The following is a 27567-nucleotide window of genomic DNA, read 5'->3' as shown; positions in this document are numbered from 1 at the left end:
AGAGAGAGCACGAGGGAGATCGAGAGAAAGAGATAAAGAGAGAGATAAGAGAGAATGATAGAAAGACGAGTGAGAGTGAGAACGAGAGAGCGAGAGAGAGGAAAGGGAAAGAGAGGAGAGGAAGCACTAGATCGAGGCTGGCTGACTCAAAGGGAATTATTCTGTCAGATGATTCGTCTGTTTGGGGGGTGGGAGGGAGGTGGGAGGCTGGCCAGTGCAGGTGGAAGATGTTTATTTTTTACACCTGCAAAAACAGCAACAAATCCCAATTGCAAGGCAAGGTGACGACTTAATTTATATTTCGGAGGTGTTTACCATGTTAGTTTAACAATAGATAGAGATCTAAACAGATCTGACACACAGTCTGCAATCATACAAGTGCATTCCGTTTCATTACATCATTCTCAGTTCCATTACACTGAAGTCTGGGAGAGAGGAACCATACACAGGTGCAGTTATCCTTTTGATACATTGCACAGAGATCTACGTATGGAAACATTCACACGGCTAGCGTTGAGCTTCGACATCTTAGCCGATCAGACGTCTCAAAGCTCCGCCAGATCAGCCCTCCTCTTCTCACCGCCATTCATTGACTATGGAGACGAATTCACTAGTCCACACTGCCACCCTGTGGCCATCGCTGTATACTACATCACCTCCCCCCCCAGCCGATCCCCTAGCACTGTGCTAAGCAGCATTTCTACACCACGCCACACTCCCCCTGACGCTACCTATTGGGCCGATCTCTGGCTTTAATGTCAGTGCTGCTCTGTTGGCCCTGGGGTTATTTCAACAGGAAAAACATCCCTTTCCTCCAGAGTCCAGACAGTCAGGTAAGAAGGTGTCCCCCTGCCCCCTTTACTGGACAGCAGACTGTTATGTCTGCCAGGCACTTTTCAAAGTCTGCGATGGAGGGGATGACGCCTGAAGACGTGGAGGTGGGGAGGTTTCTGGCCCTCGGACGAGGCTTCATAAATAATGGATGACAACTCGCGGGGGATTAGGGAGTGGTAGCTAATGAAAGGTGACATGGATTTCTGGAGCCCAACGCAGCACTGGAGAGGAGGAGAGTCTGGTTTATAAAGCCCAGCAGGTGTTTCAAGGAGGGATTCACCTTGTCCCCCCCCCCACACAGTCAGACAGGGACACTGAAGCGCATGCGTGGGTGGATGGAGAGTACCTCTCGATGACCAAATCCAGAGTGTTCCGCTTGTCCACCCCATCTCATACTTTGATTTTTTTGTGGTGTCTTTCCAATAGGTGATATATTTTAATTTTTGTTTTGATTTGGTTGGGCCAGATTTTCTGAGTGTTGTCCTGAGGCTCTATGGGGTTGGTTTGAGTTGGTGAACTGAGCCTTAGAACCAGCTGGCTGAGGGGACTCTTCTCTTTTTTTAATCTCTTGACATTGTAGAGCGGTGTGATGGAATGTTTTGGGGTCACTTGTTTTTAGATGGTTGTAAAATTTGATGGCTCTTTTTTCTATTCGAATGAGGAGGGGGTATTGGCCCAATTCTGCTCTACATGCGTTATTTGGAGTTTTTCTTTGCACTTGCAATACAGTCTTGCAAAACTCTGCATGCAGTATTTCAATTGGATGTTTGTCCCATTTGGTAAATTCATTATTAGAGATTGGACCCCATACTTAACTGCCATACAGAGCAATTGGTTCTATAACTGATTGAAACATTTTGAACCAGATTCTAATTAGAATTTCTATTTTAATGTTCCTTTTAATGGCATAGAATGCTCTTCTTGTTTTGTCTCTCAGCTCATTCATAGCCATTTGAAAGCTACCTGTGTTGCTGATATTTAGTCCTAGATATGTGTAGTTTTTGGTGTGTTCTAATAGAATTGTGTCCAAATAGAATTTATATTTGTCATCCTTATTTCCAGACCTTTTTTGGAATATCATTATATTTGGGTTTTTTAGGTTAACGGTCAGAGCCCAGGTCTGACAGAACCTGTGCAGATGATCTAGGTGCTGCTGTAGCCCCTCTTTAGTGGGAGACAGCAGCACCAGGTCATCTGCGTACAGCAGACACTTGATATCAGTGTTGTGTAGGGTGATACCAGGTACTGCCGATTCTTCTAATGTTTTTGCCAAATCATTAATGTAGATGTTAAATAGTGCTGGACTTATTGGGCAGCCCTGTTTCACTCCCGTCCCTGAGAGAAGTCTGTTTGCTTGTTGCCAATTTTAACCGCACATTTGTTTTTAGTGTACATTGATTTAATAAAATCATGTTTTCCCTCCAATACCACTTTCTATTAGTTTATAAAACAGACCTTCGTGCCAAATTGAATCAAATGCTTTTGCCTTTGTTTTGGTTTACTTGTTTATCAATTAGTGTGGAGGGTGTAAATGTGGTCTGTTGTACGATAATTTTTTAGAAATCCAATCTGGCTTCTGCTCAGGACGTTGTGTTCGTCAAGGAAATGATGTAGTCTGCTATTTATAATACTGCAGAGAATTTCCCCCAAGTTGCTGTTAACACAAATTCCTCTGTAATTACTGGGGTCAAATTTGTCTCCATTTTTATGTGATCAATCCCTTGTTCCAAATATCGGGGAAAATACCTGCAGTGAGGATAATGTTGAAGAGTTTGAGTATAGCCAATTTGAATTTGTGGCCTGTATATTTGATAATTTAATTTACAATACCATCAGCGCAACAGACCTTTTTGGGTTGGAGAGTGCATAGTTTTTCCAATAATTCTTCTTCTGTAATTGGGGTATATCCACAGGATTCTGATAGTCTTTGACTGCTGATTCAAGGATTTGTAATTTTTCTTGTATATCTTTTTGTTCTGGGCTCTTTGTTATATTGCTGTAGAGGTTCTCCACATATCCCCATTTTGGATAGCCAATTCAAGTTTGTTTAATTTATTCCAATTCTCCCAGAAGTGGTTTGATTCTATGGATTCCTCAATTCCATCCAGCTGATTTCTAATGTGCTGTTGCTTTTTTGTTCTTAGGTTGTGTTTGTATTGCTTCAGTGTTTCCCCATATTGAAGGCGTATATTTTTGTTGTCTGGTACTCTGTGTTTATGATTAGATATATTTCTCAATGACCTTCTTAGATTTTTGCAATCATTATCAAACCATTTTTCATGATCTGTTATTTCTGGTTTGATCTTATGCGTCTTTAAATTAGCCAAGGAGGCTAATTTGTCAAATATAAAGTTTATGTTCCAAACAGCCAAATTTACACCTTCATTGCTGTAGGAGAATGTTAAGGCTAAAAAGTTGTCCAGGAGAGATTGTATTTTTTTGGCTACTAATTGCTTTTTGGTAGATGTCTGTACTGTTTGCACTCCATCTATAGGCCTGTTTTGTACCATGTAATTTATTGGGCCGTGATGCTTCATGGATGGGTTCTGCTCTTCTCAGATACACTGTGATTTTACTGTGGTCTGAGAGAGGTGTTAGTGGGCTGACTGTGAAGGCTCTGAGAGACTCTGGGTTTAGGTCGGTGAGGAAGTAGTCTACAGTGCTGCTGCCAAGGGATGAGTTTCTATGGGGGTATGTGGGGAGGGAAAGATTGTTGCTTCCTGGTAGGTGTTTATCTCCATGACTGTTAATAGTGTCTTGTTCTTCTGCTGTTCTAGCATTCAGGTCTCCACAGACCAGTACGTTGCCTTGGGCCTGAAAGTGACTAATTTCCCCCTCTAGAATGGAGAAACTCTCTTCATTGAAGTAGGGTGACTGAGGGGGGAATGTATGTGGCACAGAGGAAGATGTTTTTGTCTGTCAAGATAGCCTCCTTGTTGATTTTTAACCATATAAAGAATTCTCCTGTTTTGATCAATTCGATTCAGATATATACCATATTAGCATTCCCCCTGAGTCTCTGCCCTGTCTGATTCCTTTTAATTTAGTGGTTGGTATGATTATCTCCCTATAAGCTAGTGGACAGCCAGTGGAAACATCACCTCTGCACCATGTTTCCTGTAGTACTACAATATCAACATCATCAATTTATTTCAGGAAGTCTGGGTTTCTGCTCTTTAGTCCAAAAGCAGAGGACTTCAACCCTTGTAAATTCCAACATGCAATGTAAAAAGATTTCATAACTTTTTTTTTCTTCCTTTACCTTCAAAATGAGACAAACACTCACAATCCAACAAGGACTGTTAAAATAAGATTTTTCAATTAAAGTAAACTCTTATTATGCAAATGTGATATGTTTATAATTTAAGATCAAATTTGTGTCATGCTACTTGGGTTCTCTCTCTCTCTCTTTCTCAATTTCATTTGAATTCTCGCACGTCTGAATTGAATTAATAGTAATTCAAATTATAGAAAGGAGAGGGGGGAAATGCAATTTTTCAGATCCATGACGGAGGCTGTGATGGATGACGAGACACATACACTGAACAAAAATATAAACGCAACATGTTAAGTGCTGGGACAAAAGGCCACTCTGGATGTGCAGTTTTGTCACACAACACAATGCCACAGAATTGGCATGCTTACTTCAGGACTGTCCAACAGAGCTGTTTCCAGAGAATTTAATGTTCATTTCTTTACCATAGGTTGTTTTAGAGAATTTGGCAGTACGTCTCAACCGGCCTCACAATCGGAGACTACGTGCATGGGTCAAAGGTTTCGGGTAGCCTTCCACAAGCTTCCAACAATAAGTTGGGTGAATTTTGGCCCATTCCTCCTGACAGAGCTGGTGTAACGGAGTCAGGTTTGTAAGGCCTTCTTGCTCGCACACGCCTTTTCTGTTCTGCCCACAAATTTTCTATGGGATTGAGGTCAGGGCTTTGTGATGGCCACTCCAATACCTTGACTTTGATGTCCTTAAGCCAATTTTCCACAAATTTGGAAGTATGCTTGGGCCCATTTGCAACCAAGCTTTAACTTCCTGACTGATGTTTTGCGATGTTGCTTCAATATATCCATGATGCCATCTATTTTGTGAAGTGCACTAGTCCCTCCTGCAGCAAAGCACCCCCACAACATGATGGTGCCACCCCCGTGCTTCACGGTTGGGATGGTGGTCTTCGGCTTGCAAGCCTCCCCCTTTTCCTCTTAACATAATGATGGTCATTATGGACAAACAGTTCTATTTTTGTTTCATCAGACCAGAGGACATTTCTCCAAAAAGTACGATCTTTGTCCCAATGCCAGTTGCAAACCGTAGTCTGGCTTTTCTATGGCAGTTTTGGAGCAGTGGATTCTTTTTTATGATTATTCTTTTTTTATTTAACCAGGTAGGCTAGTTGAGAACAAGTTCTCATTTACAACTGCGACCTGGCCAAGATAAAGCATAGGAGTGTGAACAGACAGCAACAAAGAGTTACACATGGAGTAAACAATAAACAAGTCAATAACACAGTAGAAGAAGAAAAAATAGTCTATATACATTGTGTGCAAAACGCATGAGGAGGTAGGCGAATAATTACAATTTTGCAGATTAACACTGGAGTGATAAATTATCAGATGGTCATGTGCAGGTAGAGATAGTGGTGTGCAAAAGAGCAGAAAAGTAAATAAATAAAAACAGTATGGGGATGAGGTAGGTAAATTGGGTGGGCTATTTACCGATAGACTATGTACAGCTGCAGCGATCATTTAGCTGCTCAGATAGCAGATGTTTAAAGTTGGTGAGGGAGATAAAAGTCTCCAACTTCAATGACTTGTGCAATTCGTTCCTGTCACAGGCAGCAGAAAACTGGAAGGAAAGGCGGCCGAATGAGGTGTTGGCTTTAGGGATGATCAGTGAGATACACCTGCTGGAGCACATGCTTACGGGTGGGTGTTGCCATCGTGACCAGTGAACTGATATAAGGCGGAGCTGTACCTAGCAAGGACTTGTATATGACCTGGACCAGTGGGTCTGGCGACGAATATGTAGCGAGGGCCAGCCGACTAGAGCATACAGGTCGCAGTGGTGGGTGGTATAAGGTGCTTTAGTAACAAAGCGGATGGCACTGTGAAACTGTATCCAGTTTGCTGAGGAGAGTATTGGAAGCCATTTTGTAGATGACATCGCCGAAGTCGAGGATCGGTAGGATAGTCAGTTTTACTAGGGTAAGTTTGGCGGCGTGAGTGAAGGAGGCTTTGTTGCGAAATAGAAAGCCGATTCTAGATTTGATTTTGGATTGGAGATGTTTGATATCAGTCTGGAAGGAGAGTTTACAGTCTAGCCAGACACCTAGGTACTTATAGATGTCCACATATTCTAGGTAGGAACCATCCAGGGTGGTGATGCTAGTCGGGCTTGCGGGTGCAGGCAGCGAACGGTTGAAAAGCATGCATTTGGTTTTACTAGCGTTTTAAGAGCAGTTGGAGGCCACTGAAGGAGTGTTGTATGGCATTGAAGCTCGTTTGGAGGTTAGATAGCAGTGTCCAAGGAAGGGCCAGAAGTATACAGAATGGTGTCGTCTGCGTAGAGGTGGATCAGGGAATCGCCCGCAGCAAGAGAATTGAACCCTGTGGCACCCCCATAGAGACTGCCAGAGGACCGGCCAACATGCCCTCCGATTTGACACACTGAACTCTGTCTGCAAAGTAGTTGGAGAACCAGGCAAGGCAGTCATTAGAAAAACCGAGGCTACTGAATCTGCCGATAATATGGTGATTGACAGAGTCGAAAGCCTTCTTTCTTGCTGAGCGGCCTTTCAGGTTATGTCGATATAGGACTCGCTTTACTGTGGATACAGATACTTTTGCACCTGTTTGCTCCAGCATCTTCACAAGGTCCTTTGCTGTTGTTCTGGGATTCATTTGCACTTTTCGCACCAAAGTACGTTCATCTCGAGAAGACAGAACACATCTCCTTCCTGAGCGGTATGACGGCTGCGTGGTCCCAGGGTGTTTATACTTGTGTATTATTGTTTGTACAGATGAACGTGGGACCTTCAGGAATTTGGAAATTGCTCCCAAGGATGAAACAGACTTGTGGAGGTCTACAATTTTGCTGATTTCTTTTGAATTTCCCATGATGTCAAGCAAAAAGGCACTGAGTTTGAAGGTAGGCCTTGAAATACATCCACAGACACACCTCCAATTGACTCAAATTATGTCAATTAGCCTATCAGAAGCTTCTAAAGCCATGACATAATTTTCGGGAATTTTCAAAGCTGTTTAAAGGCACAGTCAACTTAAATGATGTAAACTTCTGACCCAATGGAATTGTGATACAGTGAGTTATAATTCAACAATCAGTCTGTAAACAATTGTTGGAAAAATGACTTGTGTTATGCACAAAGTAGATGTCCTAACCGACTTGCCAAAACTATAGTTTGTTAACAAGAAAGGTGTGGAGTGGTTGAAAAACAAGTTTTAATGACTTCAAGTAAACTTGCGACTTCAACTGTATCTGTATTCCCAGTCAAGTGAAATCCATAGATTAAGACGTTATGTATTTCAATTGACTGATTTCCTTATATGAACTGTAACTCAGTCAAATGCATGTTGCACTCATATTTTTGTTCAGTATATTTGTTCAAATCAGTCACAGTATAGATTTTGTTTTCCAGAAAATGTTCAGGCATGAATATTCCCTGTTATCAGGCAGATCCAGTTTATTGTGGTTAAATATATCTACTTGGAAGCAGATGCCACTGTCTGTATTTAGCCAAACAGCAGAGTACCTAAATAATCGGACTGGATTATAAAATTGCTCTGGAAAGAAGCAGCTACTAAATAACTACAGAGTAAAATGTAGAAAGGTGGAGGGATGCAAGGCCAGACATGTAGGGGAGAAGGTGGAGGGAATTGGAAGACAGAGAGGCAGATAGAGAGGCAGATAGAGAGAGAGAGAGAGAGAGAGAGAGAGAGGCAGATAGAGAGAGAGAGAGAGAGAGAGAGAGAGAGGCAGATAGAGAGAGAGAGAGAGAGAGAGAGAGAGAGAGAGAGAGAGAGAGAGAGAGAGAGAGAGAGAGAGAGAGAGAGAGAGAGAGAGAGAGAGAGAGAGAGAGAGAGAGAGAGAGAGGAAGATGAAGAGTGTAGGAGGAAGAAGATGTGAATTGCAGGCGATGCAGGATGGTCTGATAGAAACACTACAGATGGGAATGCGCCAGGGAGGGACAACAACGCCAGACACAGGACAGATAGGGGAATCATCAGACCAGGACCAGGCATTCCTCATCATGCAGACAGGATGGATGGAGGGAATGGAGAAAAGGGAGGAGGAGTTAAAAGAAATCTGAAAGGCTACTGTACCACGCCGTATCTCTGAAGTAATGCACTAGCTGTTCCACTCCTTGCCAAGGGCAGTGTGGGAGAGGCAGAGGGAGAGAAACAACAAGGAAGAAGAGAGAGAGAGAGGAAGAGAGTGATTCAGGTTAGAGTGACAGGAGACTGGAATGGATGGAGGGTCACCAGTCCATTCTGCAACCATTGATTTTCACAGATCCATTCACACACACACGTTCTACACACAACAAGACTCATGTTTGTTACATTTGTACATTACACACTATAAAAGCTCTGCCGTTAATGACTACAAAATTCAAGGCTGTGCCATTTTTGTCCTTATTTATGATATTATGGTTGCATTCTTATTAAATAATCTTCTTTTGGTGAAAAAATAAGTCTTAGTTAATCTATTTAGACTTCATTTTCAACATAATGATACAGTTTTGATTTGTAAAGTTCAAATAGAGTATAGTCATTATATATCGTCTTGCACTCCACAATATCAACAATGTCAAATATCACGATATTCCATTTATTTAATAATATATCAGCCCAACCCTAATACACACACAGGCATCACTACATGTGTACCATAGACACAAGAATGTTCGGTACATCTGTACCATACGCACTCAGGCATGTTTGGTACCATTCAGAAATAGGCATTCTGTGCTGTTTAATGGATGTATTCAATGATGCACTAATATCTCGTGTACAGAAGCAGGTAACATAGGACGGCATCGTATAGTCTCAGACTGTGGAATACGAAGAACTTTGATCATTTGGACAAATCATGATTTAGCAGGTGTTTTTGTATTTCTTTTCTTTATTGGCCCATCTATCCCTCTTTATTGTCCCTCTTCGGAGGACAAAAGTAACTTTGTTTCCCATTTAAATTTTCACTGCTTTTTTGTTACATATACAGCGGGGAGAACAAGTATTTGATACACTGCCGATTTTGCAGGTTTTCCTACTTACAAAGCTTGTAGAGGTCTGTAATTGTTATCATAGGTACACTTCAACTGTGAGAGACGGAATCTAAAACAAAAATCCAGAAAATCACATTGTATGATTTTTAAGTAATTAATTACCATTTTATTACATGACATAAGTATTTGATCACCTACCAACCAGTAAGAATTCCAGCTCTCACAAACCTGTTACTTTTTCTTTATGAAGCCCTCCTGTTCTCCACTCATTACCTGTATTAACTGCACCTGTTTTAACTCGTTACCTGTATAAAAGACACCTGTCCACACACTCAATCAAACAGACTCCAACCTCTCCACAATAGCCAAGACCAGAGAGCTGTGTAAGGACATCAGGGATAAAATTGTAGACCTGCACAAGCCTGGGATGGGCTTCAGGACAATAGGCAAGCAGCTTGGTGAGAAGGCAACAACTGTTGGCGCAATTATTAGAAAATGGAAGAAGTTCAAGATGACGGTCAATCACCCTCGGTCTGGGGCTCCATGCAAGATCTCACCTTGTGGGGCATCAATGAGGAAGGTGAGGGATCAGCCCAGAACTACACGGCAGGACCTGTTCAATGACCTGAAGAGAGCTGGGACAACAGTCTCAAAGAAAACCATTAGTAACACACTATGCCGTCATGGATTAAAATCCTGCAGCGCATGCAAGGTCCCCCTGCTCAAGCCAGCGCATGTCCAGGCCCGTCTGAAGTTTGCCAATGACCATCTGGATGATCCAGAGGAGGAATGGGAGAAGGTCATGTGGTCTGATGAGACAAAAATAGAGGTTTTTGGTCTAACCTCCACTAGCCGTGTTTGGAGGAAGAAGAAGGAAGAGTACAACCCCAAGAACACCATCCCAACCGTGAAGCATGGAGGTGGAAATATCATTCTTTGGGGATGCTTTTCTGCAAAGGGAATAGGACAGGACAACTGCACCGTATTGAGGGGAGGATGGATGGGGCCATGTATCGCGAGATCTTGGCCAACAACCTCCTTCCCTCAGTAAGAGCATTGAAGATGGGTCGTGGCTGGGTCTTCCAGTATGACAATGACCCGAAACACACAGCCAGGGCAACTAAGGAGTGGCTCCGTAAGAAGCATCTCAAGGTCCTGAAGTGGCCTAGCTAGTCTCCAGACCTGAACCCATTAGAAAATCTTTGGAGGGAGCTGAAAGTCTTTATTGCCCAGCGACAGCCCTGAAACCTGAAGGATCTGGAGGTCTGTATGGAGGAGTGGGCCAAAATCCCTGCTGCAGTGTGTGCAAACCTGGTCAAGAACTACAGGAAACGTATGATCTCTGTAATTGCACCAAATATTAAGTTCTGCTTTTCTGATGTATCAAATACTTGTGTCATGCAATAAAATGCAAATTAATTACTTAAAAATCATACAATGTGATTTTCTGGATTTTTGTTTTAGATTCCGTCTCTCACAGTTGAAGTGTACCTATGATAAAAAATTACAGACCTCTACATGCTTTGTAAGTAGGGAAAACCTGCAAAATCGGCAGTGTATCAAATACTTCTTCTCCCCACTGTATATTTGACATAAATGGTACTTTTATGCACAGTTTTTTGGATATACACATTACATTTTAGATCGATAGTATTCAGAAATCTCCGGTAGACATTAGTGTTTTCAGTAATAACTATTACAGATCATGAGCTTTTTAATGCCACCTCTATAGCTACGCTCTGCCCAATCCACCGTCTTCATTTCCATGGGTCATATATTTTTCAACTGTGTTGTGTCTTACATGAATTCTGAACCATTCTAAATCGCAATGTATCTACAGATTGTAAGTTAAAGATTAATATTTGAATTTGTGTATTGACTATGGCTTTCCAAATCGACCCAACACTGCTATTCGTATGATTACTGTTGAGGGCATGTTGTGATTTTTCAGACATTCCTGAACCTGTGACCAGAGACAAGCTACACGGGGGACAATACCAGAATATATACACTGTTCAAAAGTTTGGGGTCACTTAAGAAATGGCCTTGTTTGTGAAAGAAAAGCACTTTTTTGTCCATTAAAATAACATCAAATTGATCAGAAATACGGTGTAGATATTGTTCATGTTGTAAATGACTATTGCAGCTGGAACCGGCAGATATTTTATGATATATCTACATATGCGTACAGAGGCCATTATCAGCAACCATCACTCCTGTGTTCCAATGGCAGGTTTGTTTTCTAATCCAAGTTTATAATTTTGTTTCAAATATTTTTATTAGACACACACAAGAATGGTGTATAGGTATACATGACAGGTATACAATTCTTATCTAAACATAAAAGAGCAGACAGGAACAACAAGACCCAGAGTTCTGGGTGCAGAACAAAATAATACAAAACACCCGCCATACAAACCCCCCCCCCCCCTCTCAACTGCTCGGGTGGCAGGGCCAGCACATGCTGCCCAAAGGTAGATTAAAATATTACAATTGAGAGTGCGTTAATAAGTACAAATTCACAGCGCCGACTCGTCCAAGTAGGAGAGGAAAGGCTGCCAGATTTGATCAAATGTTGATAATTTATTGTTCAGAATATATCCAATTCTTTCTAAGTGTACAGTGTTTGCCAATTCACTGAGCCATAATTTGGTAGAGGGCGCTTCCCTCCTTTTCCAAAACAACAATATTAGTTTTTTTGCCGAGATGAGACCATACGAGATTAGATGTTTTTGGGGGTTGGTTAATCCGTTTAGGGACTCAGATACTCCCAGGATTATCAGAAGCGGGTCTGGATCTATTGAAGTCTCCAAAACTTCAGAGAGAGGATCCTAAAAATTCCACACCAATAACCATGCAAGCTAAAGCATAGGGCAAAGCAGTGGAGTAGTGTACCCTGCGTAGCCTGACATTTATCACATGTAGGGGATGTGTCAGGAAATATCCTATGCAGTTTAGTTTTGGAATAGTGTAATCTGTGTAATACCTTGAATTGTATGAGACAATGTCTGGAATTAATGGAGCATGTGTGGATATACTCCAAGCTCTCTTCCCAGTCTGCCACCGAGATGTCAGTCCCTAGTTCTTCCTCCCATTTTGCCTTGATGGCATCAGTAGAAGGTGTGCTAACAGATTGAAAAGCATCATATAGACGCGATATCAGTTTATCTGAGGTGGGGCATATTTTTATGCATCCGTCAAACATGGAAGGTTTAGCATTCCCGAATGTTGGGAGGTGTTTTCTAACATAGTCTCTAATTTGTAGGTATCTGAAAAAATTACTTCTGGGAAGATTATAAGTTTCCCTCAGAAGCTCAAAGGAAGCAAAGGTCCCTTCTATGTATAAATCCCCTATGGTACTTATCCCCAACTCTCCCCATCGCTCAAAGGTGTTATCAAGGTTAGAGGGGGCAAAGGAGGGATTCCTGGCGACAGGGAGCATGAATGACATTGGTCTAAGCTCAAAGTGGACTTTCATTTGCTTCCAGATTCGGACTGTGCTATGTATAATAGGATTGTTACAATAAAGTGACATCTCCAGATTGACAGGCGACAATATCACAGCGCCAATAGAGAAGGGGTGACACTCCTCACGCTCCATACTAAGCCAGCTGGATGCCGGGAGTATGTCATCCAACAGAAACGTAACAATGCGGAGGTTAGCGGCACAGTAATAAAATATAAAATTTGGGAGAGACAATCCTCCTTCCATCTTGGATTTACAGAGGTGTTTTTTACCTATCCTGTGTGTTTTATAATCTCAGATGAAAGGATTGATTATTGAGTCCAGTTGTTTATGAAAGGATTTAGGTATGAATACTGGGATGTTCTGATATAGGTAGAGCAGTTGTGGGAGGAAGACCATTTTAATGGCATTAATTCTTCCGAGCAGGGAAATTGGGAGAGTTCTCCAAAATAGTATGTTTGCTTTGAGTTTTTGTATCAGAGAGGGGAAATTCTCTTTAAATAGTAAGGAGTATTGTTTGGTAACTACAATTCCTAGGTAGGTAAATTTTTCTGAAGATAACTTGGGAGATGTTCTAGCCAGGAGGTATTTTGCGACCGTATGGGCATTAATTCACTCTTGTTCCAATTTATTCTGTATCCCGAGAAGGTACCAAACAAATTGATCACATCAAGAATAGCTGGGATACTAGCCTGGGGTTCTGTTACATAGAGGAGGATGTCATCTGCGTATAGGGAGATCTTATTTAGAGTATCTTTAGTATTATAGCCGTGTATTGCTGCATGAGATCTAATCGTCTGAGCGAGCGGTTCGATAATTAGGGCGAAGAGCATAGGCGACAGCGCACAACCCTGCCTTGTCCCCCTGTTGAGGTTAAATCGGGGCGACAATGATTGGTTAGTGAGTATTCTGGCACAGGGGTTCCTATATAAAAGCTGGATCCATTTCTGTAGGACCTTGAATAGATAGGTCCACTCAACTTGGTCAAAGGCCTTTTCGGCGTCAAGAGATATGACGGCAAGGACCACGTTGGGTAACCTCTGAGAATACATAATATTGAAGAGGCGCCTGAGATTGAAGAATGAGTTTCTGTTAGGGATAAAGCCAGTCTCATCCGAATGGACCAATTTGCCAATTAAAGTGCTAAGCCTGTTAGCCAGAGTTTTTGCAAAAATCTTTTGGTCTGTATTAAGGAGAGATATTGGTCTGTATGACCCTACCTCTTCTGGATCTTTACCCTTCTTATGTATAACTGTAATGAACGCTTCGTCCAAAGTAGAAGGGAGAGCTCCATCCTCATTGGCCTGAATCAACATTTGTGTAGATAGGGAGAGAGCATGTTGCTGAATGTTTTATAGAATTCACCAGGGTATCCATCTGGGCCCGGGGTCTTGCCACTCTTTAGAGATTTAATTGTTTCCCGAATTTCATCAAGAGATATTTCCTTATTCAGGAAGTTAGAATCTTCCTGGTTCAGGGCAGGAAGACTACAGTCCTCCAAAAATGTTTGCATAATTAAGGGGTTAGGATCCACTTTAGATGTATATAGAGTCTCATAAAACTGCCGGAATCTGTCATTGATGTCTTTGGGGGAAGAGAGTAATTCCCCAGATGCAGATTTAACCCTGTGAATCATTCGGTCACTCACATTTTTTCGAAGTTGTCTGGCGAGTAATTTGTGTGGTTTGTCACCAAACTCAAAATATGTTTGCTTGGCATAGAGAAAAGATTTAGCAATTTTAGCTGAGAGAATCTGATTATATTCACATTTTAAAGAGGTAATTTTTTTATGTTTCTCCATAGATGGGTGGCTAGCATTCTCCCTATCCAGTAAGTGAATTTGTCCCTCTAGTTCTTCCAGTTTTCCTCTGTTTTGCCTACTCCTGGCAGCCTGAAAGGAGATGATACAGCCTCTCAGATAAGCCTTCAATGTTTCCCACAATAATGCTGGGGAGGTCTCTGTGTTGTCGTTGGTATCAAAGAAAAATTTGATCTTTAAGATATTCACAAAATGTTGGTTCTGTGAGGAGCTGAGGATTCAACCTCCAGACCCTCTCGTTTGGTACAATGTCACCCAATCTCAGGGAGAAGGTGAGTGGACTGTGGTCCGAGATTATAATATCATGATACCTCACATTAGAGGTATAGGGGAGTAGTCTAGCATCCAACAAAAAGTAGTCAATTCGAGTGTAAACCTTGTGAACATGAGAGTAAAAGGAGTATTCCCTACCCGCAGGGTTAGCAATCCTCCATATATAAAATAAGTTAGAATTTTTTATGTAGGTATTCAAGAATTCGCTTGAATAGGAGGTAGGGGTTCGCCGGGTAGAGGATCTATCCAAATATTGGTCTAGCACACAGTTAAGGTCCCCTCCAATGACCAGGTTAGTATGGGAGATATCTGGAATCAGGGCAAGGACTCTTTTGAAAAAAGAGGGGTTGTCAATGTTTGGCCCATAGATATTTAGTAGAGTTACTGAGGTAGAGTGGATTTCTCCTATTGCGATCACATACCGACCCTCTTTATCCGCAATAGTGGTTTTATGTAGAAAGGGAATTCCTTTCCGTACCAGAATCGCTGTGCCTCTCGTTTTGGCAGAGAAGTTAGAGTGATACACTTGCCCCACCCACCTACACTTAAGTCTGCTATGAGAGTTATTCTTCAGATGGGTTTCTTGCAAAAATATAATATCAGACGAGAGTGCTTTCAAGTGGGCTAGGACCTTGCCCCTCTTAATTGGTTCGTTTAAACCCTTGACATTCCAGGAAGTGAATGTAAGCCCCGCCCTCCTCTCGTTTGTAGTTCCTATGGTGGCTTGCATACCATGCAACTTGATAAAAAGGTAAGAAAGCGCACCAAACCATCACGATCAGCATATGTAGCACCTACACCCGAGCAGTATCCAATCCACCCCTCTCCCCCTGCAAGCACCTATACTTCCCACCCTGTTCCCCTAATTTTCCCAACACTTACCCCCCCCCATCAACCCACATTTAACAGGCATGTACAAACAGGAGAGAAAAATAAGGAAAAATAAAAATAATAAACACATTGTCTGGCCGATGCCAAAAAAGCACGGCGCGACCTCGAAAAAGAGGTAAAACAAAAATAAAATCCCAACTATACGTTCACCTCTCACTATCCTAGAACTTCTACTAACATATGAACTGAGGAGGCTCCCGCGAGTTAAGTGTTCAATTAGCATCTAATAAACCTAAACCGAATAAGTTGCAACTTAAACATATTGCGCATTTAAGGGTCATCCTGGGTCAATCCCAGAGATAGGCAAGATATAGCCTCAAGATTATATTGCTAAGCACTGCCGGTCAAAAAATAAACCATCCGCAACCGACATAGTCAGCCGTACCTTTACATACTGTGGGTCAGGAGATCGGAACAAGGATTTGTTAAATTAAACGTTCCCCCCATAAAAAAATATGTTTAATAAAAAATAAATAAAAATATATACCTTATACATACACATATATATATATATACCTACATATACACATACATATATACATACATACACATATATATATATATATATATATATATATACACATATACACATACATACACATATACACATATATACACATATACACATATATATATATATATATACATACACACACACATACACATACATACATACATACATACACACATATATATACATACACACACATACACATACCTATATATAGATATATATACATACACACACACATGCATACATTCATATACATGTATGTATACATACCCACACAAAAAAATCATATATAAAAATATATATTTAAAGAATATGTATATACATCCATATGCACACATACACATACAAACATTCATACCCCAGAATAACAATCTACACTGATTTAAAATATACACATACATAATACTAAAATGCTAAGAGAAAATAGTAATAAAGTACAAATAGTAATTATATGTACGCACACCTACACATACATAAGTCGGGAGAGAGGCCCACGGCTAGACAAATGCAGAACGGCACAAAACATCAACTTGCTAACCAGGTGTCTGCCCCCTCCCAACCATCACCCCCAGTCCCCTGCAAGCAATAAATAAATGGTATGGTAGTAAGAGTAATGTAAGGATTGTAAAATAAATAACGAAACAAAACAAAAGTGGGGGAATATAAGTATATCCGTCCGAAGGTGTCAGTGATCAAACCTGGAAGTAAAAAATATGCATCGCTGAGCACAGCCGGGATGAAAGTGAATTTAACGTTAAATGAGAGCTCTGACCGCCATCCATTGGTCTGCTCAGCGTCTTACATGCTCGGTAGCCCCTGTTGAGCCCGTTTAATACGTTTTCACCCAATATGGTATAGTATGGATTCGAGTCCATGAGCAGACCCTAACACGCAATAACAAGGCACTCTAACCTGTACGGGGGATTGGTGTATATCCCCGGATAAACTTCTCTGCATCCAAAACCGAGGAGAGCCAAATCTTCTCACCGGAAGGCGGGGTAATTCTTAGTCTTGCAGTGAAGAGTAAGGCTGGGCGAAGATGGAGTTTGTAGAGTTTGGTCATGACATCTCTGTAGTCGGCGCGATGCTTTGCCACATTGGGCGCATAATCCTCATAGACACGGAATGGATGCCCTTTATGTGACAGGTTGCCCCTCATTCGAGCTTCACGCAGGATAAGATCCTTGGTCTTGAAACTGTGACAACAGGTGATTACTGGGTGAGGACGTTGGCCCGGTCCAGGCACTGGGACAAGGGAGCGAAGTGCGCGGTCCAGCTGGGGATCCGAATCCAAAACATCCAATCCCATTGCATCCTTCAATAGCTTGGCGAAGAAGTTGGTGGGGCGAGAGTCCGCCTCTATCCCCTCTGCCAGACCAACAACGCGAAGGTTATTAAGTCTGGATCGGCCCTCCAGGTCCACCACTTTCACAGAAAGCCTCTGCACAGTATCCTGCAATGACGTGCATAGCTTCTCTAACTCGTCGATCCTACCAGCGTTGAATTCAGAAGCTTTCTCAAGGTCCACAATACTCTGGCCATGCGAAGCGACCGTTCGAATGATGCTCTCGATTTTGGTGTCCAGTTCAGCAATAGTGGTCTTAAGATCCTCAGCTATAGCAACGCGTAGCTCCCCCAAAGCCCGGGTAAGTTCTGTAAGTGTCACGTTGTTGCATGTGCCTCCCGCCATGTCTGTCTCGTTGTTTAGTGGGGAGTAGGCCTCCGCTGTGGATTTATTGTCCTTTGGTCGCTTATTACTCGGCATTTTCATATAAAAAGTTACAATATTGTATTAGAAAGAAACGTTTGTTGTAAAAAGTGCCATAAAGTAGGTTAAATTAGATTATTTCGCAAAAAAGTTGCAGGAGCCTCTCACGCACAGCCGTTCACTCCAACATGCTAGCTCCGCCCCCCAAGTTTATAATTTTAAAAGGCTAATTGATCATTAGAAAAACCTTTTTTGAATTATGTTACCACAGCTGAAAACTGCTGTACTGATTAAAGAAGCAATAAGACGGGCCTTCTTTAGACTAGTTGAGTATCTGGAGCATCAGCATTTGTGGGTTGGATTACAGGCTCAAAATGGCCAGACACGAAGCCATTTCTTCTGAAACTCATCAGTCTATTCTTGTTCTGAGCAATGAAGGCTATTCCATGCGAGAAATTGCCAAGAAACTGAAGATCTCGTACAACGCTGTGTACTACTCCCTTCACAGAACAGCGCAAACTGGCTCTATCCAGAATAGAAAGTGGAGTGGGAGCCCCCGGTGCACAACTGATCAAAAGGACAAGTACATTAGAGTGTCTAGTTTGAGGAACAGACGCCTCACAAGTCCTCAACTGGCAGCTTCATTAAATAGTACCTACAAAACACCAATCTCAACGTCAATAGTGAAGAGGCGACTCCGGGATGCTGGTTTGTGTTTCTCAAACTAGACACTAATGCACTTGTCTCTTGCTCAAATGTGCACCAGGGCCTCCCACTCCTCTTTCTATTCTGGTTAGCCAGTTTGCACAGTTCTCTGAATGTAGTTCTGTGAGTAGTACACAGCGCTGTACAAGATCTTCAGTAGACATTTAAATTGCGCCTGGGTTAGAATATTACATTATGGCCTTTCTCTTGCATTTCGAAGATGATGATACTATAATAGTATTTTGAAGATAAATACAACGCAGAGGACGAGAGTACTAGAATTAACGATCAATAGGAGTTGGTTTTCAGTTCAATATCTGTTTAGAATCTGTGGGACGTGAGTCCTGGACTCAGCGCTACATATGCCACATTTTCATTGGTCTGTAAATTGAGTCTGGAGCAGGGTATATGTAATTTGGCCATTTGCCCAGTCAAACACAGTTTAGGGTGGGGGGTTATAAATGACATCTTGTTTCTTTGTTCGGTGGTGAAAAGCTGAGGAAGGGGGAGACTGATCATCTACCTCCCAGCATAACATGGGGCGGCGGGTAGCCTAGTGGTTAGAGCGTTGGACTAGTAACCGGAAGGTTGCAAGTTCAAACCCCCGAGCTGACAAGGTACAAATCTGTCATGCTGTTCCTAGGCCGTCATTGAAAATAAGAATTTGTTCTTAACTGACTTGCCTGGTTAAATAAAGGTTAAAAAAAATCCGGTAGTAACAAAAAAGTGATAAACAAATTAAAATATATTTGAGATTTTTCAAATAGCCACCTGTTGCATTGATGACAGCTTTGCACACTCTTGACATTCTTTCAACCAGCATCATGAGGTAGTCACCTGGAATGCATTTCAATTAACAGGTGTGCCTTCTTAAAAGTTATTTTGTGGAATATCTTTCCTTCTTAATGTGTTTGAGCCAATCAGAAGATAGCCCTATTTGGTAAAAGACCAAGTCCATATTATGGCAAGAACAGCTCAAATAAACAAAGAGAAATGACAGTCCATCATTACGATATGATGATACTGGGTCTCATGAGGACCGCCACAGGAATGGAAGACCTAGATTTACCTCTGCTGCAGAGGATAAGTTCATTAACAGACACATATCAACATCAACTGTTCAGAGAAGACTGTGTGAATCAGACCTTCATGGTTGATTTGCTGCAAAGAAGCCACAAATAAAAGACACCAATAACCAATTGGCTTGGGCCAAGATACACGAGCAATGGACATTAGACCGGTAGAAATGTGTCCTTTCAGCTGGACTCCTAATTGGAAATGTTTGGTTCCAACCGACGTGTCTATGTGAGACACGGTGTGGGTGAACGGATGACCTCCGCATGTGTATTTCCCACTGTAAGGCATGAGGTGTTATGGTGTGGAGGTGCTTTGCTGGTGACAATGTCTGTGATTTATTTAGAATTCAAGGCACACTTAACCAGCATGGCTACCACAGCATTCTGCAGCGATACGCCACCCCATCTGGTTTGTGCTTAGTAGGACTATAATTTGTTTTTCAACAGGACAATGACCCAACACACCTCCAGGCTGTGTAAGGGCTATTTGACCAAGAAGGAGAGTGATGGAGTGCTGCATCAGATGACCTGGCCTCCACAATCAACCGACTTCAACCAAAGTGAAATAATTTGGGATGAGTCGGACCGCAGAGTGAAGAAAAAGCAGCCAACAAGTGCCCAGCATATGTGGGAATTACTTCAAGACTGTTGGAAAAGCATTCCAGCTGAAGCTGGTTGAGGGAATACCAAGAGTGTGCAAAGCTGTCATCAAGGCAAAGGGTGGCTATTTGAAGAATCTCAAATACAAAATATATTTTCATATCAAATCTTATTTGTGCCAAATACAACAGGTGTAGAGCTTACAGTGAAATGCTTACTTACAAGCCATTAACCTACAATGACGTTTTAAGAAAAATACATGTTAAGTAAAAAATAAGAAATAAAAGCGACAAATAATTAAAGAGCAGCAGTAAAATAACAATAGCGAGGCTATATACATGGGGTACCGGTACAGAGTCAATGTGCAGGGGCACCAGTTAGTTGAGGTAATATGTACATGTAGGTAGAGTTAAACTGACTATGCATAGATAATAAACAGAGAATAGTAGCAGGGTAAAAGAGGGGGGCAATGCAAATAGTCTGGGTAGCCATTGGATTAGCTGTTCAGGAGTCTTATGGCTTGGGGGTAGAAGCTGTTGAGAAGCCTTTTGGACCTAGACTTGGGGCTCCGGTACCGCACGCCGTACGGTAGCAGAGAGAACAGTCTACAACTATGATGAATGGAGTGTATGACAATTTTTTCTACAATGTAGAAAATTGTAAAAAATAAAGAAGAACCCTTGAATGAGTAGGTGTTCTAAAACTTTTGACCGGTAGTGTATATACAAATTCTAGTCATACTTTATCAAAAGCCTTTTCCAAATCTGCTATGAAAACCTGGTTTCTTTGATGTTTCATATTGTTCTATTGTTTCAAATAATTTTAGTATATTATCGCCAATGTATTGTCCATGTAAAAAACCTGTCTGATCAGAATGAACAATATCTGGTCAAAATAAATAAAAAGGTTTGATATACCTCTACCGTTATGCCATCAAGCCCTGGGATTTTTCCGGGCTGAAAGAATTTCATTGCCTAAAGAAGTCCCTCCTCTGTAAATTGGCCTTCACAAAGGTCTTTCTGTACAGTTGTTAATTTGACATTATTATTAGGAAAAAATAACTTACAGTTAACATAATTCAAGAGAGATGGAGGGGACTGAAAAGAAAACATAACATATAATTTGGTGTCATTTGTTAGGATTTCCTTAAACTCAATTCTACGTTGAATATTCAAGACATTTCTTTTTTTCCTCTACCTTATTATTGCTATCTACCTGTGCTGTTAGTTCCTCTATGTCCTTTGTTGCAATTTTGCAGGTGAATTTCGGAAGGGGACATTTGGACCGTGCTTTGGCTGAGAGTTTCTGTTAAGGTGGAGACTTCACTAATCTCATTAGTATAATTTCTCATACATCTCCCCCCAGAAACTCATTGGTTGAGTGATGTCATAGATATTTTTGGGGGGCAACCAGGGAGCAGAGAAAGTAACTGAAGAAGATAACTGCCGGCAACAGTAATTGAAGGCTGTCAGTTGGTCATTAATCTCGGAAACCCCAAAATAAAATCTCCCATAATTGCATCAGATGCTCGATTTCAAATCATATACACTCACAGCACAAACACAAAACAGAACACAAACACTCACACCATGCATAGAGCGCACGCGCACTCACACAGTGTCGCACTGTCGCCCACAGATAGGTTAAAAAATACATGAAATAAAAACTTGAGTTCAATTACCAAGGGCGCTCTTCACTCATTAGCAGATGTGCGTGGAGTGTCTCTTAATTGAAATGTGTGGGATCAAGGCCCCACTGTTCCACCGAGCGTGATGGGAGGGAGCGGCTGATTGGGGGCAGGGATGGCGAGATGAATGAGGGGATGGAAGGATGAGGAGAAACAAAGTCTGGGGAAATTTTTAGGCCTGTGATGAGGGATACTGCCCCCATAGTCCTTGGCAACAGGCGTCTACCAAGTCCCACAGAGAGAGATCAAAGGGCAACAACGGAATGAATTAGTGGAGCGAGATTCTCTCTTTGCATTCTTTTTGGTCTTGACCCATTTTTCAGCTTATTGTGGGTGTAACTGTGCTCTCACTGCGTTTATAGACTCTGGTGAGGAGACTGGAGCACGGGAGTTATTTTAATGAAACGCCAAGGCTACACAATACCAGTGGGTGCTAGAGAGACTAAGGCAGGCTGTGGCTCTCCAGTCTGCTCTACTGGTCAAGTATTGAAAGAGCCCTTTAACATGTCAGCCAGCTTGAAGACTACAAAAGTGGCTTGTGATGCTGACATGTAGACAACATCAGAGAAAGAATCCACAGTGATCAATTCAGGCAGCAAAGTGAGCGCTAGCTGAAGAGGATAGAAAACTATGGCAACTAGCTGGAAAAATACAGAGTTTGCACATCCTTGATTGTCTGGGGTGGGAGGGGGTGTAGCCAGCCAGCTTGATGCGCTAAGATTCCAGGGACTGTAGCAGGGTGGCAGGGTGATGGCACGGGGGCATGGCATTGAGGCTCTATAGGGTATGGGTGGCGAGAGGTAAGGGGCGGGATGGGATGAGGGCACTGTTAAGGACTCACTCTGTCTGCTGTGGTGGGGCATGCATGCCCGTGGGATCCTCTGGTGCGAGTGCTGCCAGGGAGAGAGGAAAGGAGCAGGCCGACCAACCTGTCCAGAGAGAAGACGAACACCACAGGAGGTGACACACACACACACCGGAGAACAGAGAGAGAGGCAGGGAGGATAAAACCCAGCCATGGTCAGTGAGCGATGCATCTCAATTCACACACACAAAGACACACAGGGATGGCATTTCAAGAGTCCTGGAGGCATCCTGGCATGTAAGGATTTCAGAAATGGAATAGAATCATGCATTGATGTGTATGCCTTTGTGTGTGTGTGTGTGTGTGCGTGCGTCAGTGAAGACCATTGTGACGGCCCTGAATTTTTCTGAACCTTCTCAGTACTTCTCCTTCCAATAGGGCGCTTCCCTGAACTTCTTTACCGGGATGGACTCTTTTTTTAGGCCAAAGGTACAGGACATTTCTGGAGGAACCAGAGCTCATTATTTGTTATATTGTTATGCGTGTGTGATCATCTATGTTGGTAATACAACCCACGCAAAATAATACAGTTGTTTTTGAAGTTCTTTCCAATGTTTTAAGGGTTTATGAAAAGTGTATTTCCATCCTGACTTTTACATAAGTTCTTTGTATTGGTGTAGACTTGACGGACCAGATGGGACTCATCAGATGGGACTCACCAGAGAAAACCAACACCCAAACTACCTGGTTCCCCTATAAATAATAACCTCAAGTCAAAACCGTTACACCATGCTGTAAATTACAGCATCATCCTCTCAAACGCAGGACACACAGACATGTGGTCCAGTGGGACTGTCCCCACACCCCACACAAATTGAGAAAACACTGCTGGGATGGGGGCCCAGCTCTGGTACAGGACAGCCACACTCCCAACTCTCCGGAGTCACCAGCCTATTTCCCATTTGCTACACCAACTATGCGGCGCCACTAAATCAATTCCCAGCCAGGGTGCTTGCAATGTCTCCCTGTACAACACAATTACACTTGCACTCCTCCAGCTCAGATGCACCTGCCAGGGAGTGATTCAATATGGGGGAGGAAGATGACAGAAGAAGAGTAGGCTCCCCTGTAAACTCATAGCTCCCTGACATGGCAGTGACCGGTATCGTTATTGGAGCTGCGGGAGGTTCAGTGCGAGCGGATCGGCTGGGTGTTGAGTTTAGCTTTGTTTTGGGGGGCAGGGATGCATTATTTATGTACTGCCAACACAAATCAATCGTGTTCATTATGGTTGATGCCGGTTTCTCTGCAGTCTGGAAGAAAGCATCATTTCACGGGCTCATTACTATGTTGCCTCTTTCTCCCTATCCCATCGAAACATTGTTGCCTGTTTAAATTATCAGTACTGATTAGTAGTACTATGACTAATCTGCTAGGGTTTGGCATTTTTGCTCTAAAAAACGGTAAACACAGGCATAGCTGTGAGACTGTGGAAAATGTTTCCCTTGAGTTTCTGAATAATGTTGCCGACACAAACACATCCAGCTTGATATGCAGTAAGCTCTGTCTTCTTCGTGGGGTCAAGACATTCTCCGTGATGCCTTGCTGTTTCCAGCGGTCCGTCAAGCCTGTCGCGCAGGGCGAGACGAGGAAGACCGTTTCACAGAGGGAGGTTTTTCCAACATTGGAGTTGAGCCCTTTTTGTCCCTAAAAAAGACAGAATGTGTGTTGAATCCCAGAGATGCCAGTGTAATTGCGCCATTGTACTTACCCATTGTAATTACCCATTGTAATTACCCAAGTATTTACCTCTCTCAACTCTGGGACCACCCGCCAGCTATTCTTTTTTTTGCCTGATGCAGGACTCTAGTGCCAAAGAGAGGCTCTCGTACTGAAACATTCACACCTCTATTCATTTACGAAAATATAGTACATTTGTGCCAGAGTTTAGAGTACCGATAGATAAGTGTTCTCCCTTTTGGGATAGTGTGGTTCAATGACAGCATGACGCAATTCACCACAATCTGCCACCCATCTACCACAAACGGTCGCGGCAAGAGCTCAAAACCTTTTAATTGAGGAACCATTGTACTCTCAAGCCACTGTCAACATGCCTCTGTCGATTTGCTTGCTTGGTTCTTTTTGAGTTGAGGCTACACTTTCTTTCCTTATCTTGAAACAGTGGGGATAATGTCATCACCGTTTTGCTCATAACTGAAAAAATGTCAGAGCTATCACATGTCATATTTCCCCTTCAAACGAAACTGCAGCGATTACTTACAGATGGGAAACTCAGGGTGGAAAAATGAAAGAGGATGGGAAAGACCGAACCTATCTGTGCGTCTGAACGCTGGCGAATTCAATTCAAATTCAATTAGAGCGAAGAGGTGCAAGGTGTGTGCCTTGGGCTTGGTGAACTCGATGGCAGCCTCGCAGGTACTCATATCTCTTCCTGCACTCCGGAAACGCATGTGTCCTGCCCCACTCCCAGCCCCCTCCATCAACCCCCACCACACAGACCTCTCCCTGCACACGACCAGGAACAACATGTCCATTGCCTTGTTCCGGTTAGGTAGAAACCGAAGCTGTAAATCTGAACCGAACCAATTTCCCTACTGTTTCCCCTCCACACTTTACTCTAAAGCTGCAACGCAGGAGGGTGAATAAATCATGAGGGGACAAAAAGGTGACCAAAAGTGTGGCATCCATGATTGAGCACCACCTCTCCCTGCCGCCCGCTTTGTGGTGGGGGGGGGCGCCTCTCATCGGTATGCTGGTGTCCTTCGGCCAGGTGTAAAAATTAGACCCCTGCGCTGCGTTATTGCAGGACATATTTCAAGCAGAGCCTTCTTTTTCAAATCTAATCAGGCTTGTACCGCTGCCTATCCCAACAAGCCTGTCCATCACTGGGGTTGCGGCTAGCGGCGTGCCAAGGCAATTTCCATGTTATTGCCGTCGGAGCATTTTAGCCTCGGTGCTGCTTTGCTCTGGGCGCCCCTGGTTTATCTGGGCCAGGAGATGTACACACTGTCATTAGTGATAGTCCTGGGATATACCAGGCTGCCCAGGGGGGCCCCGTTTCATCAGAGAACACAGACCGACAGCACCACAGTATAGTGCCAGGCAGGTATCTGTCCTGCTCCAACCGACTGCCTCACAGGTGGAACATGCCGCGTGTCCATCATGTGGCAGAGGCAAGAGGCTTGAAGAGCGCACTGGATGTCATTGAGTTTGTGCAGAGTGACAAAAGGACACCTACCTAGCTGAGCCACTCTATTAGGTGTCCTTTAGCAGCTACCGTATAAAAGGTTATTGGGCTTTAGAAGAGCTCTAAATGTTTCACAGCCTCCTACAGAGAAGATGACTTGGAATAGGTTACACTTGCATTGTGAAAATCCAAATAAAAACAGTATGAAGAATAAAGTCTATGCAGTCACTTTACCTCGACTAACCTGTATCCCCGCACATTGACTCGGTACCGGTACCCCCTGTATATAGCCTTGTTATTGTGGTTCTTATTTTATTTAGTAAATATTTTCTTAACTCTATTTCTTGAACTCCATTGTTGGTTAAGGGCTTGTAAGTAAGTATTTCACAGTAAGGTCTACTCAATAAAATTTGATTTGGAATCAAGTGGCCAACCGTGAATGTGATCAGGACCTGACAGTGGGGTCTCATATATATATATATATATATATATATATATATATATATATATATATATATATATATATATATATATACACACACACACAGGAAGCAGCACTCACAGCATGTCCCCTCCACGGTGGAGTCTGTGTGGCCTTGTCATGGTAGGTCACCGTCACACTTTCCACATCCCTGTGCTGCTGGCAGTGGCATCTCGTGGGCTCGACAGGAACAGCCTTTTCAAGAGAGAGACACGTCATTCAGTTGAAACTTTACATAGACACCAACAATCAATCATGTTTTGGTTAGTTCCAAATAGTTGAAAAGCCAGGGACAGCCTATTCAAGAGTTATTCAGTGGAACATTTATACAGACACCAATACAATATTCAGTTCACAAATGTTCTGGTTAGTTGTAAAATTATTTGCATTGTGAAGAAGAGTTGCAGGTGCAGGGTGTGTTTTGAGTTTGTGGCATGTGTGTAAATAATTGTTTACTCAGATTAAAATTCATAAATCTTAATTTTCTGTTTGAGTACTTATTTAATGACCAGGGTGTTGGGGACATGATGACAACAAACAAACACCTGATCAGGGACAAACTTAAATTAAAGATGAGGCATCATATAAAACCCAAGGTCATATAAAATACAGATGTAGGATCTTAATGTGAGCCAGTTTGCTACAGCAGGAAAATAATCCTGCAACAACAGGAAATGTGGATTATAATATTTATATAAAGTATTTTTTTAGGGGGTTCATTGATTTCTCATACAGTAAAAGAAAATCAAGTCTGAAATTGGAAATGTTTTCAATCTCAAATACACTACACGTTTTACATTTCCTGCATTGCAGGTTCTCCTGCAACAGGGTGATCAAATTAAGATCCTACATCTGTATCATAAAAATGAATGTGACAGGACATAACCTTCATAACATTAACAGTAGAAGCATAACAAGTCCATAAACTGCAATAAGTAATTACTCTATCGGTTTCAGTGTGTATGGTCACACTGACCCTCTCTATAACCCTCTGTGTAGGCCAATGATGAACAGTGTGAGTGCTTCTGCAATGGCCACTGGCCCCACTCGATACAGCCCACAAAAACAGACCTCTTATTTCCCAAAGAAAACACCCACAGTCCAGAAGACAAATGAAACTCTGCAAGGCCCAGGCCCTTCATCTCACAATCTCAGAGGAGGAGAAAGGAAGGGTGGTTGGCCTTTGGATGTGGGCTCAGTATGACACACACACAAGAGAAGAGAATCCACAGCCACTCTAAATAATCATGT

General features: G+C 42.4%; 1 protein-coding gene across 2 annotated transcripts in view; it reads right to left on the bottom strand.

Moving 5' to 3' along the window:
* LOC115106388 (serine-rich coiled-coil domain-containing protein 2-like) overlaps window positions 1-27567 on the bottom strand; it is a 130124-nt gene that overhangs the window by 7161 nt on the left and 95396 nt on the right. Inside the window, exons 9-10 of one of the 2 annotated variants that reach the window (XM_029629068.2) lie at window positions 26398-26511; window positions 22664-22751 (exon numbers count right to left, since the gene is read on the bottom strand). In XM_029629068.2, the coding sequence (XP_029484928.2) occupies window positions 22664-22751; window positions 26398-26511 (202 nt within the window). The remainder of the gene's footprint in view (window positions 1-22663; window positions 22752-26397; window positions 26512-27567) is intronic. The other variant, XM_029629065.2, reaches the window with a different exon arrangement.

Source organism: Oncorhynchus nerka, linkage group LG23 (genome assembly GCF_034236695.1).
Source record: "Oncorhynchus nerka isolate Pitt River linkage group LG23, Oner_Uvic_2.0, whole genome shotgun sequence".
In the NCBI taxonomy this organism is placed as follows: domain Eukaryota; kingdom Metazoa; phylum Chordata; class Actinopteri; order Salmoniformes; family Salmonidae; genus Oncorhynchus; species Oncorhynchus nerka.
Note: the sequence above shows the minus strand (reverse complement) of the source record. Positions and strands in the feature narration are given on the sequence as shown.